This window comes from Phocoena phocoena, chromosome 13, assembly GCF_963924675.1.
Source record: "Phocoena phocoena chromosome 13, mPhoPho1.1, whole genome shotgun sequence".
In the NCBI taxonomy this organism is placed as follows: domain Eukaryota; kingdom Metazoa; phylum Chordata; class Mammalia; order Artiodactyla; family Phocoenidae; genus Phocoena; species Phocoena phocoena.
Genome location: NC_089231.1, coordinates 71,054,962 through 71,070,018, shown reverse-complemented (window position 1 = coordinate 71,070,018; position 15,057 = coordinate 71,054,962). Strand labels below are relative to the sequence as shown.

Below are 15,057 nucleotides of genomic sequence, written 5' to 3'. Positions count from 1 at the left end.
CCATTTTTAGGCACGCAGTTCAGTGGTATTAAGTGTACTCACACTGCTGTACAGCCATCACCTCCACCCACCTCCTGAATCCCTTCGTCCTGTAAAACTGAAACTCTGTACCCAGTAAACACTAACCGCCCCTCCCCCAAGCCCCTGGCAGCCACCATTCTACTTTCCGTCTCTATGAATTCGGCTGCTCTACGGACCTTATGTAAGTGGAATCACAGTATTTGTCCTTTTGTGTTCGGCGTATTGTACTTAGCATAATGTCCTCAGGGTTCATCCATGTTGTAGCATGTGTCAGAATTTCCTTCCCTTTTAAAGCTGATTAATATTCCGTTGGGCGTATACACCCCATTTTCTTTATCCATCCATCTGTTGACGGACACTTGGGTTACTTCCACCTTTTGGCTACTGTGAATGATACTGGCATGAATATGAGTGTGTGCGAGTATCTGTTCAAGTCCCTGCTTTCTCTTTTTTGGGTGTATATCCAGAAGTGGAATTTCTGGATCATGTAGTAACTGCATGTTTAATTTTTCGAGGAACTGCCATAGTGTTTTCCCTAGCAGACACATCCTCCATTTAGTTTTGCATCTGGTTTTCTCCTCCATGAAATGGGCGTGGTAGTATGACGACCCACCTAGGGTTGCTGTGAGGCTGAAATGAGGTGGTGTCTGTGAAGGTCCCAGCAGAGTGGACGGCACACAGTAGGTGCCTAGTACGTGCTCATCCTCTACACTTACCTGGGGAGGTGGAGCTCTGTTAGCTCACAGACATGTGGGGTCACCCTCTCTCTCCCGGTGTATCCCTCAGCCATGCAGCCAGCTGGCCTTCCACTTTGGGAGTCTCCTGCCCTCATTCTGTCTTCCTCTCTCTAACTCTCCTCTTTTTCTCAGGCTGTGGCAGAGCTCCTGCAGACCCTGGATCTGGAGAAGAAGACAGTGGCCGTGGGGCACAGCCGGGTGAGTAGAGCTTCTTCCTTTTACCGTTCTACCCATGACATCAGGGACGCACGTAAGACCTGAGTCTTGTCCTTCCTCAGCATCCACTACTTCTGTGTGTCTCCTTTCCACCAGACAGGGCTGAACACAGGGCTAAGTGATCTCTGCCCTTGTTATGTGACAAGGCTGTAAAGACAAAATGTTATAATGTGGGAGGAAATAACATTGGGGAATATCATTTATTAGAGGTAACATTCCCAGGGACCTCAGTGGTCTGGAGAATTAACATCTGGACTTCAGGTAGGACTTTCGGAACCTCAGAAACACCCATCTTCACTCCGAGCCTTGTAACTTTTGCTTTGCAACCAACTGTAACGCAACAGTAGTCCTAGCGGATTAGCAGCAGTAAGTGAAAGGAGAGCGCACGAGAAGAAGGTACATGTTTTTAGGTCTGAGAGACGTAGATTTCTCCAAGCTGGTGTTGAGCCAGAAGCCCTTCCAGAAAAGTTGAAACGTTTAGAGAAGAATTTCATGGAGCCCTAAGATGCTCATACATCTTGTAAGTTTTCAAGAGGGAAAATATAGTGTTTAGGGCTCCCCAAATGATCTGACCCTGGGACCGTCACCGTTTTGTTTTTGTGGAAGACCCATTACCACCGCCCAGAACTAGTGTTCCCTGGGTCATAGTGTGGGGAGTGGGGAACAGAGGTTGGAAACTCAAGGACCAGGAGGAGGGCAGGGGAGTAGGGACAGCGTTTAGAAATACAAACTGGAGAGAGAAGAGACCAAGGGACCACCTCCCCACTTAGTTATCTACTGATTGATTAATGGCACCCAGGAAACTTTGTCAATTAATTGCCTTCCACGTTCAGGTACCGTGTAAAGTGTTGGTGGCATCATTGGCCATTAGTACCTCTTGCAAAGTGAAGTGTGCTGCCCCATCACACCTCTTTCCTCGGAGAGCTCACAGTCATTCACGCTGTGAATGACTAGACACGCTAGCCTCTCCCCGCAGGCTTCTTGGTCCTTCTGCAGCCTGTGGTTGAAGCTGTTAGTCTGCTGTGCTTCCAACCTGATTGATCCTGCTGGGAGCTGGCAGCAGCTCTGTGGACATTTCCAGTAGAGGAGATAAACCCCTGGGTTACTGGGCTCCCACCACAAGCCTGGTGCTATGCTAGGCAAATTCGTATATTATTCCTCTTTTCCCTCACAGTCTCTCCTGAGATAATTACAGTATCCCTTCTTCACAGATGAGGAAAATGTACCTCTGGGAAGTCAGCCCCTTTTCCAGGTCCTCTAGGGAGCCAGGAGCACAGCTCCCATGGAAACCTGTACTGGTCCAACCCCCAAGTTCTCTTCAGTACGCTGTGGGTTCTGTTGTTTATTAATGGAAATATACAGCAAATTCTTTACACACAGATGTTTATGGTCTTGAATCAGAGGAATTCTTCTTCAGCTCCAAGAACTTCATCCTTCTAGACCAGTGGTTCTCAAAGTGTGGTCCCTAGACCGGCTGCAGCGGCATCGCCCGAGAGCTTCCCGGAAACAGAACTCTCAGGTGCCACCCCAGACCTACTGATTCGGAAACTCTGGGGATGGAACCTTGCAGTCTCGGTTGTAACATGCCCTGTAGGGGATTCCAGTACATGCTCAAGTTTGAGAACTACTGTTTAGATAAATTACTTAGTTATTTCATGAATTTCAAAATCAGTCCCTGTGATCCCATCAGCTATTGCAGAGCAGGGAAGAAAACAGCAAGATGAAAAGTCACTATACAAAGTCTCACAGTGGCGAGGCAAGATGTCTACCAGCCAGAAACATCCCCATAATAAAACATTATTATTATTAATACTTGGCATTCACTAAGAAACTGTCCAGAGCAAATCAAGGTCACTGTGCCCTTTGGGAAGCCAGGCAAGGCAATAGACTGAGATCTTTAAGGGCAGATGCAACTCTCATGCTTTGCGGGGTTCGGCACTTAATAGGTGGGAAGGCTGTGAATAGGGGAAGAGAACAGGCTGACCAGGTCCACACCCAGGCCCCACCACTGCCTAACTGTGTGTGAATCTTGAGTAAGTGATTTAGCCTCTCTGAGCCTCAGTTCCTGCATCTGTAAAATGGACCCACTGCTCTCTACCTCCCAAGCTGGCTGTGGGACTCAGTAAATTGTCCTTTAACAGGGGCTGGCTGTCATCATTCGTGGCAGGCATTTGCCAACGGGGTCAGGATGCTTGTCAAACAGGATAGCGTTTTAATGTTTAAAGAATTAAACTCCTCTAATCTGGAAAATTACTAAGAGGCGGGTAGCTAATTCCTCAGCAATACCAGAAAGGAGAGTGGTTGCCATATTAGATTTTTAAACCTTGGCTTGCCTAACTGGCTTCCAGAGATCCCTTAAAGATAGGGATGTTGGGATGTTACACTCTGCGTGGGCCCGATAAGCAGCTGGACCCCTGAAAAGTGAATAATTTAGATTTTTCTTTGTGATTCTCAGCCCCCAGGTACCTTATCAAAGCCTGTGCCGAGGGCCATGACATTTATGAAAAAGGTGGGATTCCACATGCCATCGGCCTTCTGGTCGGAGTATGCTCTTAAAAGGAAAAGAAAAAAAATCAAGCTAAGATTCTGCAGGGGCGATGACTTACTCCCACTCTGTGCATGGTCGTTTCCAATTATCTTTTTAATGAAAGCCTCATACTTAATCAATAACGGTGTTGGCAGCACTCGCTGCCTTTTGTAATGTATGGACTAGCGCCGTCATCACTTTGATCATTGATTTTTTTTTTATAGCAGCTTGTGGGACTCACTAGCTTGTGAAATTAATGCAGTAATTATTGAAGCAATCTGATAGGTAATGAGTCAATCGTGTGTTTATTTCAATGAGGCTAATTGTCTTGGTGGTCCTGGCTGGTAGTGTTCTGTAAAGCGATGGAGGGTTGCAAAACAGAGTTAGCACTGATTGGCTGCGCTAATTTCCATTCTCCCTCTGAGAAAAAGCTTACTGTGGGATTAGCAGAGTGGTCTTCATTACAGAAAATAGGTTTAAGGGAATGGAGAATCGATTGAGACCCTTTGTTCCACCTGGAATCAAATTGCATTTCAGCCTCAAACTCCCGGTGTTTGGATCATGTGAGCGAGGAAGTGAAGCTTCTTGCCGATGTTGAGAACGGGTACAGGGCGTGGACTTGAGGTTCTGGGTTCGAGTCTCAGCTTTGCTGACCACCAGCTCTGTGAACTTGAGTCAGTGACACAGCTTCCTTGAGCCGACAGATTCCTCGTGGGACTGTTCTGCATATTAAAATGGGACATAGGAGAAAGAGCTTTGAAAAATTTAGATGCCATGCAAATGTTAATTACATTCAGTGACAATTGTAGTCTCATCTGGAGTCAGAGAGAGGGAAGTAAATCCCGGTGTTACCACCTGCTGGTGGAGGGTTGTTGACACATGCCTTTTTTAGCCTTAGTTTCTCCCTCCGTGAAATGGGGGGATTGTTGTAACTACCATGTAAGATTCTGCATGGAAAGTGCTTTGCCTGCATACCCAATGGTTAGTTCAGAGCCAGAACACAGGAGGGCTCCATCAGTGTTACCCATTGATTGATAATGTCATGGATTACTTGACAATGTCGCTGATCAAGGTGGAGCTCACCAGTGGCTCCAGAGAAACTGAACACCTTTGGGGCTACAAGCCACATCTGGCAAAGAAACGCACAGGACTGTGCTTAGAAATAAGCGTCACCAAGGCGTCTGAAACGTAACCCTCCCCTGTCACCGACTCATGCATATCCCAGCAGCAGAGTGTCTTTCCTTTGCCTCTGGGGAGGCGACACCAGCTTTAATGACCCCACCGCATTGGCCGGAGCAGGCCTGGCCCCAGAGCTTCTGGTTCCCTCTGAAAACCCTCCCGTGTTCCCTGCAGTCTCTTGGGGGCAGCTGCGAGGGTGCCGGGGAGGCAGTGATCACTTTGCTGCAGGGGCCCTCATCCATTATTGATGCACCAAGGCCTGGAAGCTGTGTTTTCCGCTGTGTTCTGCTCAATGCCTACACCTCCCGCTGGTGGCACCCGCCAGGCCCCATCCCCTCCTGACCAAGGAGGGCTGTCCTCACTTCCCCCACATTCTCCGCCCCTCCTTATAAGGCAGGACCGAGTATTTCTGGGGTGGCGCTTGTCTCAGGGCCAACAGCACTTATCAAAAAAGAACGCACACCCAGGACTGACACCAAGCCCATGATTCTGCATATCCTGGGGTGGGGCCTGGGAATGTGCATTGACCACCTTCCCTGGGTGATTCCGGTGCACAGAGATGCTTAGGCAGGTCTGTCCTACCAGTGGTTCTCAAATGAGTGTGTGCATGAATCCCCTGGGGATTAAATGAAAATGCCAGTTCTGATTCCGCATCTCTGGGGTGGGGCCTGAGATGCTGCGTTTCTAACAAACTCCCAGGAGGTGACAGTGACCATGCTAAGGTACATGGACCACACTCTGAGCATCCAGGGGCCAGAAGAAGGGAAAGAGGAGGCATCAGGAGGCAAGGTGCTCTGACCATTTAGACCCCCAGTCAAGGGCAGCTACTGACAGATACTTCGGGTAGGTCTAGGAGAACTGGGGTCTGAGCGGCAGCCCCTCCCACTTGAGGCAGTCTGATTTGGTGGCAGCGAAGTCACCTGCAGCCTTCTCTCCTTCCAGGTCTTCCTCAAGGCGGGCGTGGTCTCCAGGCTGGAGAAGCAGCGGGAGAAGCTGGTGTCTCACAGCATCATCTTGTTGCAGGCGGCTTGCAAGGGCTTTCTGTCTCGCCAGGAATTCAAGAAGCTGAAGGTGCGGGGGCCCAGGTGCCTTGTGAACCTGGCAGGGGCGCGGGATCGGGGAAAAGCACCATCTGTGCCGGTCTGAGGGCTGTAATCCCTGCTTCTCACGCTTCCTCTTGTGCACGAATCTCCAGTGGGATGTTAACGTGTGGATTCTGGTCCAGTGGGTCTGGGGTGAGCACGGGGTCTGCCCGTCTCCCGTGATGGTGCCAGTGTGGCTGGTCCACAGACCCACCCCGAGTGGTCAGACTTCAATAGACACTTTGTAAGATGATATGATTGTTCTAGGACACTGACATCAAATCACCACCGATGTTAGCCTTGGTCAGGATATCCACGAGGTTGTCCAAGCCCTCCTGGGTTGGAAATGGTTTCAACCGGTCCCATCTCTGGAGAACTTGGCTTTCATGGGTCAGCAGAGAGCACGTGGGCAGGACCTGGCCACAGAGGCCTTTGGGACCAGAGGGCAAGGTCAGAGTCCTCAGTCCTGAACCACCCTGGGCCACCATCCTCAGACATATCCGGAGACTGAGTCTCCTTTCTGTAGCCTGCATGATGGAGAAAGGCAGCACGGCTCTGGAGACAAACAGGAAGCGTGTTCGAATCCCATCTGTACCACATAGTACCTGAGTGGAGGTGACATGAGATAATGTGCACGTAGTACAGTACGTGGCTCATCGTTACTGCTCGGTAAATACCAGCTGCCATTGCCTTAGTGTTGTCGTTGTTTATTACTGCCACCAGAATGAGTCTCAGCGCACATGCCTCCAGCTTATGTGAATTGATAAATTCCCTTGTACGTACTTGGTAAGAACAGAAAAAGGCAAGAACATTAATAGTGAAAATACTGTAGGCAGTTTTACCAGCGCACTGCACTCAGGTAGTTTATGCCTTGGGATGATTTGAAATAGAGGTTAATTAAGCGCCTGGGCTGTGTCTGCAGCCAGACTGCAGGGGTTCATATCCTAACACTGCCACTGAGAAGCTGTGTGGCACTGGGCACGTAACTGTACCTCTCTGTGCCTCAGTTTTCCCATCTAAAATGGAGATAATAACAACACCTACCTTCACAGGGCTGTAGTGAGGACTAAGCTGGTGCATGTAAGATGCTCTGGGCAGTGTATGGCCCGTAGGAGGCGCTGTGCCAGCTGTACGAGCCTTGGCTGTTGTGATGGTGGCAAAGGGAAAGGACCTCTGGCTTCTTAGTCAGCTTGATTCCCACCTATGGTAAGAATGCACTAGGTCAGCAGTTCTCAAAGTGTGGTGCCCGGACCTGCATTGTGAGTAATGCAGGTTCTCGGGCCCCACCCCAGACTCACTGAATCCGACCCTCTGGGGTAGAGCCCAGCCGTCTGTGTTTTAACAAGCATTCCAGGAGATTCCGATGCACACTGAAGAGTGGGAAGCATGGAATTTGTGTTTAAATGCGCTTAAAATAATATCCCTTCCTTAAATATCAACTAGCGACATAATCGTGGCCACTGTTTCTCGCAGGCAGTGTCAGGGATTTTTGAGGATAGTTTTTGCCTTGCACAGTGACTTTTGAGCCTGATCCCCATGTAAGAGGTGAACCTGTTGTTTTATATAATATTTTCTACTCCTTGTCCTATTATTATTATTATTAGATTATGCAAGATTAAACTGTGGCCTAATATTGATGCCAGGAGCCTGACTCCATGAAAGGAAGGTTGTTTTTTTTTTTTAATTTACCCAATCCCTTCCACTAGGATAAATCCATTTCCTGTACCCCCTTTGCCACCCTCTGCCTCCTTCAACTGGGCTGGGAAAGGCCCTTCAGTTTCCACTCTCCCTCCCCTGCAGATTCACCGGCTGGCTGCCCAGTGCATCCAGAAGAATGTGGCTGTGTTCCTGGCGGTCAAGGACTGGCCGTGGTGGCAGCTCCTGGGCTCCCTTCGGCCCCTGCTGAGTGCCACCATCGGGGAGGAGCAGCTCCGCGCCAAGGAGGTGGGTCCACAGGGCAGGCAGGGCGCCTCCCTCCGCCCCGCCCCTTAGTGTTTGCATCCAGACCCAGTGCCCCACCCCTTGAAATTCTTCATCTGGGAATGCTCCACCAACAGCCCTCGCTGCCCCCTTGCAGATATCCCTCTGCTCCCTTCGACACAGACCTCCCTCCACCATGCGGCCAGCTCCTCTGTGGGCTAGTGGGTGCTGGTCAGAGGCGCCATCACCACCCCGGGGGCGTGCAAACGCTCGCTTACTGCTCATCCGGGAGACTCAAGGGGAGAGTTTTTGAGTCCTTTATCTTCTTATCTCTCAGGGGGCGCTCCCCTTACTCTCCCTTCTACCCTATTAGCACCCACCTGTTATAGATAACTGCTCTGATTGGTTTCTGGTTTATCCTGCCTGTTCCTTTTTGCAAAAATTAGCAAATACAGGCATTTCTCAGAGAGAGTGCAGGTTCAGTTCCAGACCACCGAGATAAAGTGGGTATCACAATAAAGTGAGTCACGTGAATTTGGTGGCTTCCCAGAGCCTACAAAAGTTGACGCTATACTTTAGTCTATTAAGTGTGCAATAGCATTCTGTCTAAAACAACAGCGTACGTACCTTAACTGAAAAATAATGCTGTTGGAAAAAATGCACCAGTAGACTTGCTCAGCACAGGGTTGCCACCAACCTTCAATTTGTAAAAAAATGCAATGTCTGCAAAGTCAATAAAGCCCAGCTCAGTGAAGCAAAGTATGCCTGTATACACACACACACACACACACACACACACACTAAACTAATGGTTCCTTCCTTTTTTACACAAAAGGTAGCATACTATGTTTTCTTCTGCAACTTGCATTTTTCACTTCAAAATATATTTTAAGAATCATGGCATGTCTATTGTTTTGGATTTTCTTTAAAAAAATGTTTTAACTGAAGTATATTGGACCTGCAACATTGTGAATTTAAGGTGTGCAACACGTTAATGTGATACATTTATATATCGTCACACGATTCCCATTTTTAAAGAAGTCTTCCTTGTTCCCTTTTCATGGCCACATAGGCCTCCTTGGTGTGTGTGTTCCATGGCTCACTCCACCAGCCTTCAGTGCGTGGGCATTTCAGTTGCTCCTAATGGTGGTATTGTAAACCTCGTGCTGACCCACTGGCCAAAAAGTGATAATTAGGGAAGACGAAGAACTGAGCACCCGTCTCACTCGGGCGTGCCCGGTCTCAGGATAAGCAGCGGTCCTGTTCTGAGTATTTGCCTTCAGCCCCTAGACTGGGCTGGTATAGACCAGACTTGCGTGAGCAGAGACATTGATATTCAGAGATGGTCAAAGAAGACATCCCTCGTAGGAACTTGGCATCTGGGTGTCATCACAGATAGGCTGCTGACTTGCCCACTTCGTTCCCTGGCCACTCTTTATGTACATGGAACCTATACCTCCAGTGCAGAATGGCTTCTGTTAAGGTGTTTGCTTTTGTAGGCGGAGCTTACAGCGCTGAGACAGAAGCTAGAAAAGTCAGAGAGGTCTCGGAGTGATCTGCGGCAGAACACAGACCTTCTGGAGAGCAAGGTAGCCCCATCCCTCCTGTGCGGGGTCCCTGTGCGGGGGGAGGTCTGCCGATGGAGAAGGTGACAAGGATGAGCCTGGCATGGTGCTAAGCGCCTTCGGGCCTCCTCAGAGTAACCCCGTGAAGTGCATGCTGTTACTGTCCTCGTTTTACAGAGGAGGAAACTGAGGCTCTGGGATATTAGGTACCTTCCCCAGGCCACACAACCAGCAAGTATAGAGCTGAGATTCAGACTCATGTCATTTGGCTCCAAAGGGAAGAATTTCTTCAATAAGTCACAAAAGCACAAATCACAGGGGGAAAACGATCACTGTGACCCCAGTAAAGTAATCAGCTTCTGGTTGTCAGAGCATAAAACGGAGACACACCACACACTGGGAGATGAAATTTGCAACACGTATAATTGATAAAGAGTAACCAGGATATGTAAAGAATTTCCTCAAATCAAATGGAAAAAAAGGCAAACACTCCCGTTTAAAAAAATGGGCAAAAATTAGGAATTGGCAGTTCCCGGGAGCAAGAGTTCTGAGGATCAGGAGTTCAGATGGCCAATAAACTCATGAAAAGATGAGCAACTAACTAGCAATCAGGAAATGTGAATTAATACAATAGGTGGCATTTCACGCTTCAGATGGGCAAAATCCAGAAGTCTGATGTAGCCAAGTGCTGGCAGGGGTGTAGCAGCAGGAGCTCCTGCTGCTGGTGGGAGTGTAAATTGATCTCATGGCTCTTGAACAATCTAGCATTATCTCTGAAAGATGAAGCTGCCTGTACCCTGTGGCCCAGCAATTCCACTTCTAGATACACATGCAGGAGAAACTCTCTCACCTAAATGAAAAGACAAGAAGCTTATAGCAGCAACATTTGTCATGTTGAAGAAATGTGAACACCCGAAAGGGAGTCTGTTGACAGAATGGATGAACACATTTTGTTATACTAAAAACTCAGTTACCAAAGTGAAAATGGATAAAGAGGCAGGCGAACTATGGCCCACAGGGCAAATGCATCTCGCCACCCGTTCTTTGTAAGTTTTACGGGCACACGGCCGCGCCCATTCACCTGTGCCTAGTCTCTGGCTGCCTTCGTGCTACAGAGGCAGAGTCGAGCAGTTGTGACAGGCTGTATGACCTGCAGAGATTAAAATATTTACTGTCTGGCTCTTATAGCAGACGTTTCCTGACCCTTCAACCAGAGATACATGAACCAGCGTGGATTGCCCTCGAAAACAAAATGCTGAAGGAAAAGGATGACTTTACAAAAGAATGCCTAAAATATGTTACAGTGCATATCAGTTTTTAGAATGTGCCCAGCAGTACTGTGCAGTGATTGGGGAACATACCTATGTAGTTATGGTGTCAAGATATCCACGGGAATAATGCCGGATTCTGCATAGTGGCCGACTCTGGGGGATGGAAGGGACACGCGACTGGGGAAGGTTGGGCTGGGGCGTGTGTGACTGCAGGCTGGGGTTTTCTCTCTTTGGCTGGGGATTGAGTTCGTGGGCTGGGGATGAAGACGTGAACCAGATGGCCCTGCCCCCAAGGAGACGATCTCAGATTACAGACCCCTACACGTCTTCATTCCGTATAATGTGGGGGCACGGTCACTGAGCTGTGGGGAGACCACGAAAGAGCTCTCCAAGGAAAACTTGCCATCCCATTCAGCTCTCGGGGCCCGGATGAGGGTGAGGAGAGGAAGGCATGTGTCTGAGGCACAGAATTAAAAGGGGCACCAAAAACTCAGCGAGATAAGTAATATTTAATGCAGTATCTTTTAAGAGGTAAATTGAATGCAAAAAATCCAGGATTGGGCTTCCCTGGAGGTGCAGTGGTTGAGAGTCCGCCTGCCGACGATGCAGGGGATACGGGTTCGTGCGCCGGTCCGGGAAGATACCGCATGCCGTGGGGCGGCTGGGCCCGTGAGCCATGGCCGCTGAGCCTGCGCGTCCGGAGCCTGTGCTCTGCAACGGGAGAGGCCACAACAGTGAGAGGCCCGCGTACCGCAAAAACAAAAAACAACAAAAAAAATCCAGGATGAGCAGAATATCAGAATTTTAAATAAATGCAGGGTTTACGGGTCAAGATTAGGGTGAGGCAAGTGATGAACTCTGCATGGTGGGATCCTGTCTTGATTCTTTATTTAAAAGTTTGATATTTTAGTCATCACAGATTTTTGGCATTAATTTTGATTTTCTTAAAGATTGCGTTAACGTCTTTAATTTGTCTTGTTTTCTGAGGTTTTCGGTGCTGCCTTCAATTTTGCACCCTAGTTGAATGCTTCGCTGCCTTTCTTCAGGAAGCCCTGGGTACCTCACAGGCTTCTGGTGGAGTTAGGTGGAGCTTATTTCTTCCCTTGTTCATCACATACTGTGTCTGAGCATCTCCCGTGTGGCAGACATTCAACCGGACCGACCCCTTGGATACAGCCAGGGACAAAGCAAAGTCCCTGTCCTCACAAAGTCTCCAGGCCAACAGAGGGAGACAGATCACAAGTAAATAAACACGCAAACTAGTTTCAGATCGTGGAGTGCTGCAGGTATTAAGCAGAGCGAGGTGGCGGCGGAGGGAGGTCAAGTGCGGGCCAGTATTTCCTGAGTGGTCAGGGAAGACGTCTGTGGACTGAGATATTTGAATGTAGATCTGAACGATTTGCTGTACCCGTTTCTGTGCAGATCTGGAGGAAGGGTAGAAACAGCGAGTGCCAAGGTCCTGAAGCAACATGAGATAAAGCTCAGTCCAGAGCAAAGCTAGAGCGTTCTCTGCCGGCGAGGCTGTGATGTTGTCATTACTGGTAATGTTGCTTGGTTTGGTTGATGGCTAATGGGGACTGAAATTAGATTCACCATCAAGCCAACATAACTCAACCTTCGCTCTACGTTCACAGCCTGAGTTGAGCCTCGCTGGCTCACGTGGGGCATGGAATGAAGTTGGGGTGGGGGGCTGTCTCTTTTCCACCCTTCTCATCCTCCCCGTGATTGTGTCCACTCTCCCCACCAAGGGTCCTCTGTCTGCTTAATCCACACCCACGGTCAGGCAAGAGGCAGGGGCCCCTGGAAGGGAGAGTCACGTCTGCACACAGAGTTAGGAGAAGCTGGACGGGCGGGGCTGCTGCGCCATGAGCCAGTGCCCCTCTCGTGGACGAGACTGTGAGGCGGAGACGAAATGACAACTGAGAGCGCCTTACGTTCTCCATCGAGGCTCCAGAGGGCCAGTGGCCTGACCTCTCTTGCCGGAAGTAGCCATGAGTAGAGCAGCAGAAGCAAAAAATCGGAGCTCTGTGGGCTGGTGGGGAATATCAGTGACTTCCCGGTAGAAATTCCTTCCCGCCGAGCTGACACTTGATGCAGTAATTCATCTCGAGCTGTCAGGTTGGACTTGGGAGTTTGCGATGTGTCAGCTGCTGGGGGAGACTTGGAGAGAGGGATGCGGTGAGCATCTCTAGCATCTAGAGCTCCAGCTTATGGGACGCTGGGAGGAGAGAGGGAGGGAGCCAGGCTTCTGAGACCTGAACCAAGCGGAGACGTGTCAGCACCTACGGAATATTCTGTCCAGGCTCTTTTTGTCTTTGTATCACACACGGTTGAATGCATGGGGCCTTGAAAAAATAAGATAAAAATTTAAAGCTAAGAAAATCAGAGCAAAGGGAACTAAGAGTTGAGGAATATACAAAGGCAGGGAAAGAGTTAGAATATAGACATTTACCATTGGCCTCTGACTCACTCTTACTTCACAGCCTTTGCCTGTGCTGTTCCCTCTGCCTGGAACATTCGTCTCCACTCTCTTCACCGGGTAAATGTCTGGTCATCCCTTCTTACTGAGTTCAGGTGGTGCTTCCTCCAAGAAGCCTTCCTTGACCCTCTAAGGGTGGGTTAGGCCCCCACAATATTCTTCCCCTGGCCCTGTGCTTCCTTCCTCTCACAGCATTGATTGGTGCAACCTAATCACCTCCTGTGTCCCAGCTAGACTGGGAGAACCCAAGGGCAGGGATGTGTCTTGCTCATCACGTCAGCCCGGCCCCAGGTACAGAATAGACACAGAATGGGTGAGTGGAACCATTCAAAGGGGGCCGAAATTTTGACACTGAGCTTTCTAGCAACCAAAGCAAAGAGGAAAACAGGATATTCCATAGACATGTTGTGCCTAGGTTAAACACACACACACACACACACACGCACACCTGTTGCTTGAGAAAAAAGTAACTTTTCAGGGTATTGAGATAATCTAGATATTAGAGAAGTTTCTTTGGTAGCATCTCCTTGAAATGCAAGCCAAGGGTGTGATGCCAGTGCCATAAAGAGAATTCAGCCAGGAGTCAAAGCCGTGCTTTATCCAGGAAGCACATTTAGATGACTGAGTGTTAGGATTTCTTCCTCTTCCTTCTCAAACCCCCGCTTCTGCCGCCTCTTCTTCCTCCTGTTTCTCCTTTCCTCCTGCCTTTTAGACTTTATGGTAAGGTCCAACATACAAAAAATGCCCACATATTAAGTGTACAGCTTAATGAATTTTCACAAAATGGGCACACCAATGCAACCAGCACCCAGAGTGTGACACAGGTCACTCCGAGCTTCCCTCAGATTCCCCCCTGATGCCCCCTTTCAGCCACTACCCTCCACCCGTAACCACCAAACTGACTTCTGACACTATAGATTAGTTCTCTCCCTGTTTCTGCACTTTACCTAAATTCATCAAAGATGCGTACTCATTTGTATCTGGTTTCTTTCATTTGACATCATTTGTGACATTCATCCACCTTGTCATGGGTGATGGTGGATCACTCCCTCCCTTTGCTGTAGAGTAGTCCATTATGCACAGAGACCACTGTCTATCCCTTCTACTCTAAAGGAACATTCAGTTGTTTCTCTTTTTCAGCTATAAAGAACAAGCCTGCTGTGAACATCCTCACACGTGTCTTTTGGTGCACAGGTCATACACTTCTGTTAGGAATACACGTAGGGCTGGAATGGCTGGGTTTTAAGTTGTTTCTGTGTTCAGTTTTCGTAGATGCTGCCAAACAGCTTGCTACCGTGTTTGTGTCGGTTTGCACTTGCACGTGGCCACAGGTGAGCATTCTGCCCGCTCCACGTCCTTACCCGCGCTGGGCCTTATCTGCCTTTTTCATTTAGCGATTGTGGTGGGTGTGCACTTGTACATTGTGATTTTAATTTGCACCTCTTCACATGTTTTTGGCTATTTGGTTATCCTCTTGGCAAAGTGGTCTTTCACGTCTTTTCTGTTGCTTTTCTTGTTGATTTGTAGCAGTTCTTTATATGCCGTGGATATAAGGTCAGTTGCTCAATGTGAGTAGTACACATGCCTTCCACTCTGTGGCTTGCCTTCTCTGATGCAGTAATTTGAAGTGTTTTCTGAAGCCCTGCCTCTCTTCAGACCCACCAGAGGGCGAGGAGGAGGTCAGAGGGCTCCAGGACTCCCAAACCTGCATCCATTACAGTATATGCACTTTTTCGGTTTCATTCTGTTTTTTTTTTTTTTTTTTTTTTTTGCGGTACGCGGGCCTCTCACTGTTGTGGCCTCTCCCGCTGCAGAGCACAGGCTCCGGACGCGCAGGCTCAGCGGCCACGGCTCACGGGCCCAGCCGCTCCGCGGCATGTGGGATCTTCCCGGACCAGGGCACGAACCCGCGTTCCCTGCATCGGCAGGCAGACTCTCAACCACTGCGCCACCAGGGAAGCCCTCATTCTGTTTTTATCGATTCTCAGGTGCACATTATTTCCTCCCCTTGTACACCTCTGGACTCAGGACGCATCTTACAATCAGTGGCAGCTCGGATT

At 49.0% G+C, this 15,057-nt stretch overlaps 1 protein-coding gene across 1 annotated transcript in view; it reads left to right on the top strand.

Moving 5' to 3' along the window:
- The window catches only part of MYO18B (myosin XVIIIB), a 221,672-nt gene that overhangs the window by 85,861 nt on the left and 120,754 nt on the right, over positions 1 to 15,057 (top strand). The window contains exons 21-24 of the mRNA XM_065889514.1: positions 891 to 956; positions 5,623 to 5,751; positions 7,563 to 7,706; positions 9,182 to 9,271. Coding sequence (XP_065745586.1) covers positions 891 to 956; positions 5,623 to 5,751; positions 7,563 to 7,706; positions 9,182 to 9,271 — 429 coding nt within the window. The remainder of the gene's footprint in view (positions 1 to 890; positions 957 to 5,622; positions 5,752 to 7,562; positions 7,707 to 9,181; positions 9,272 to 15,057) is intronic.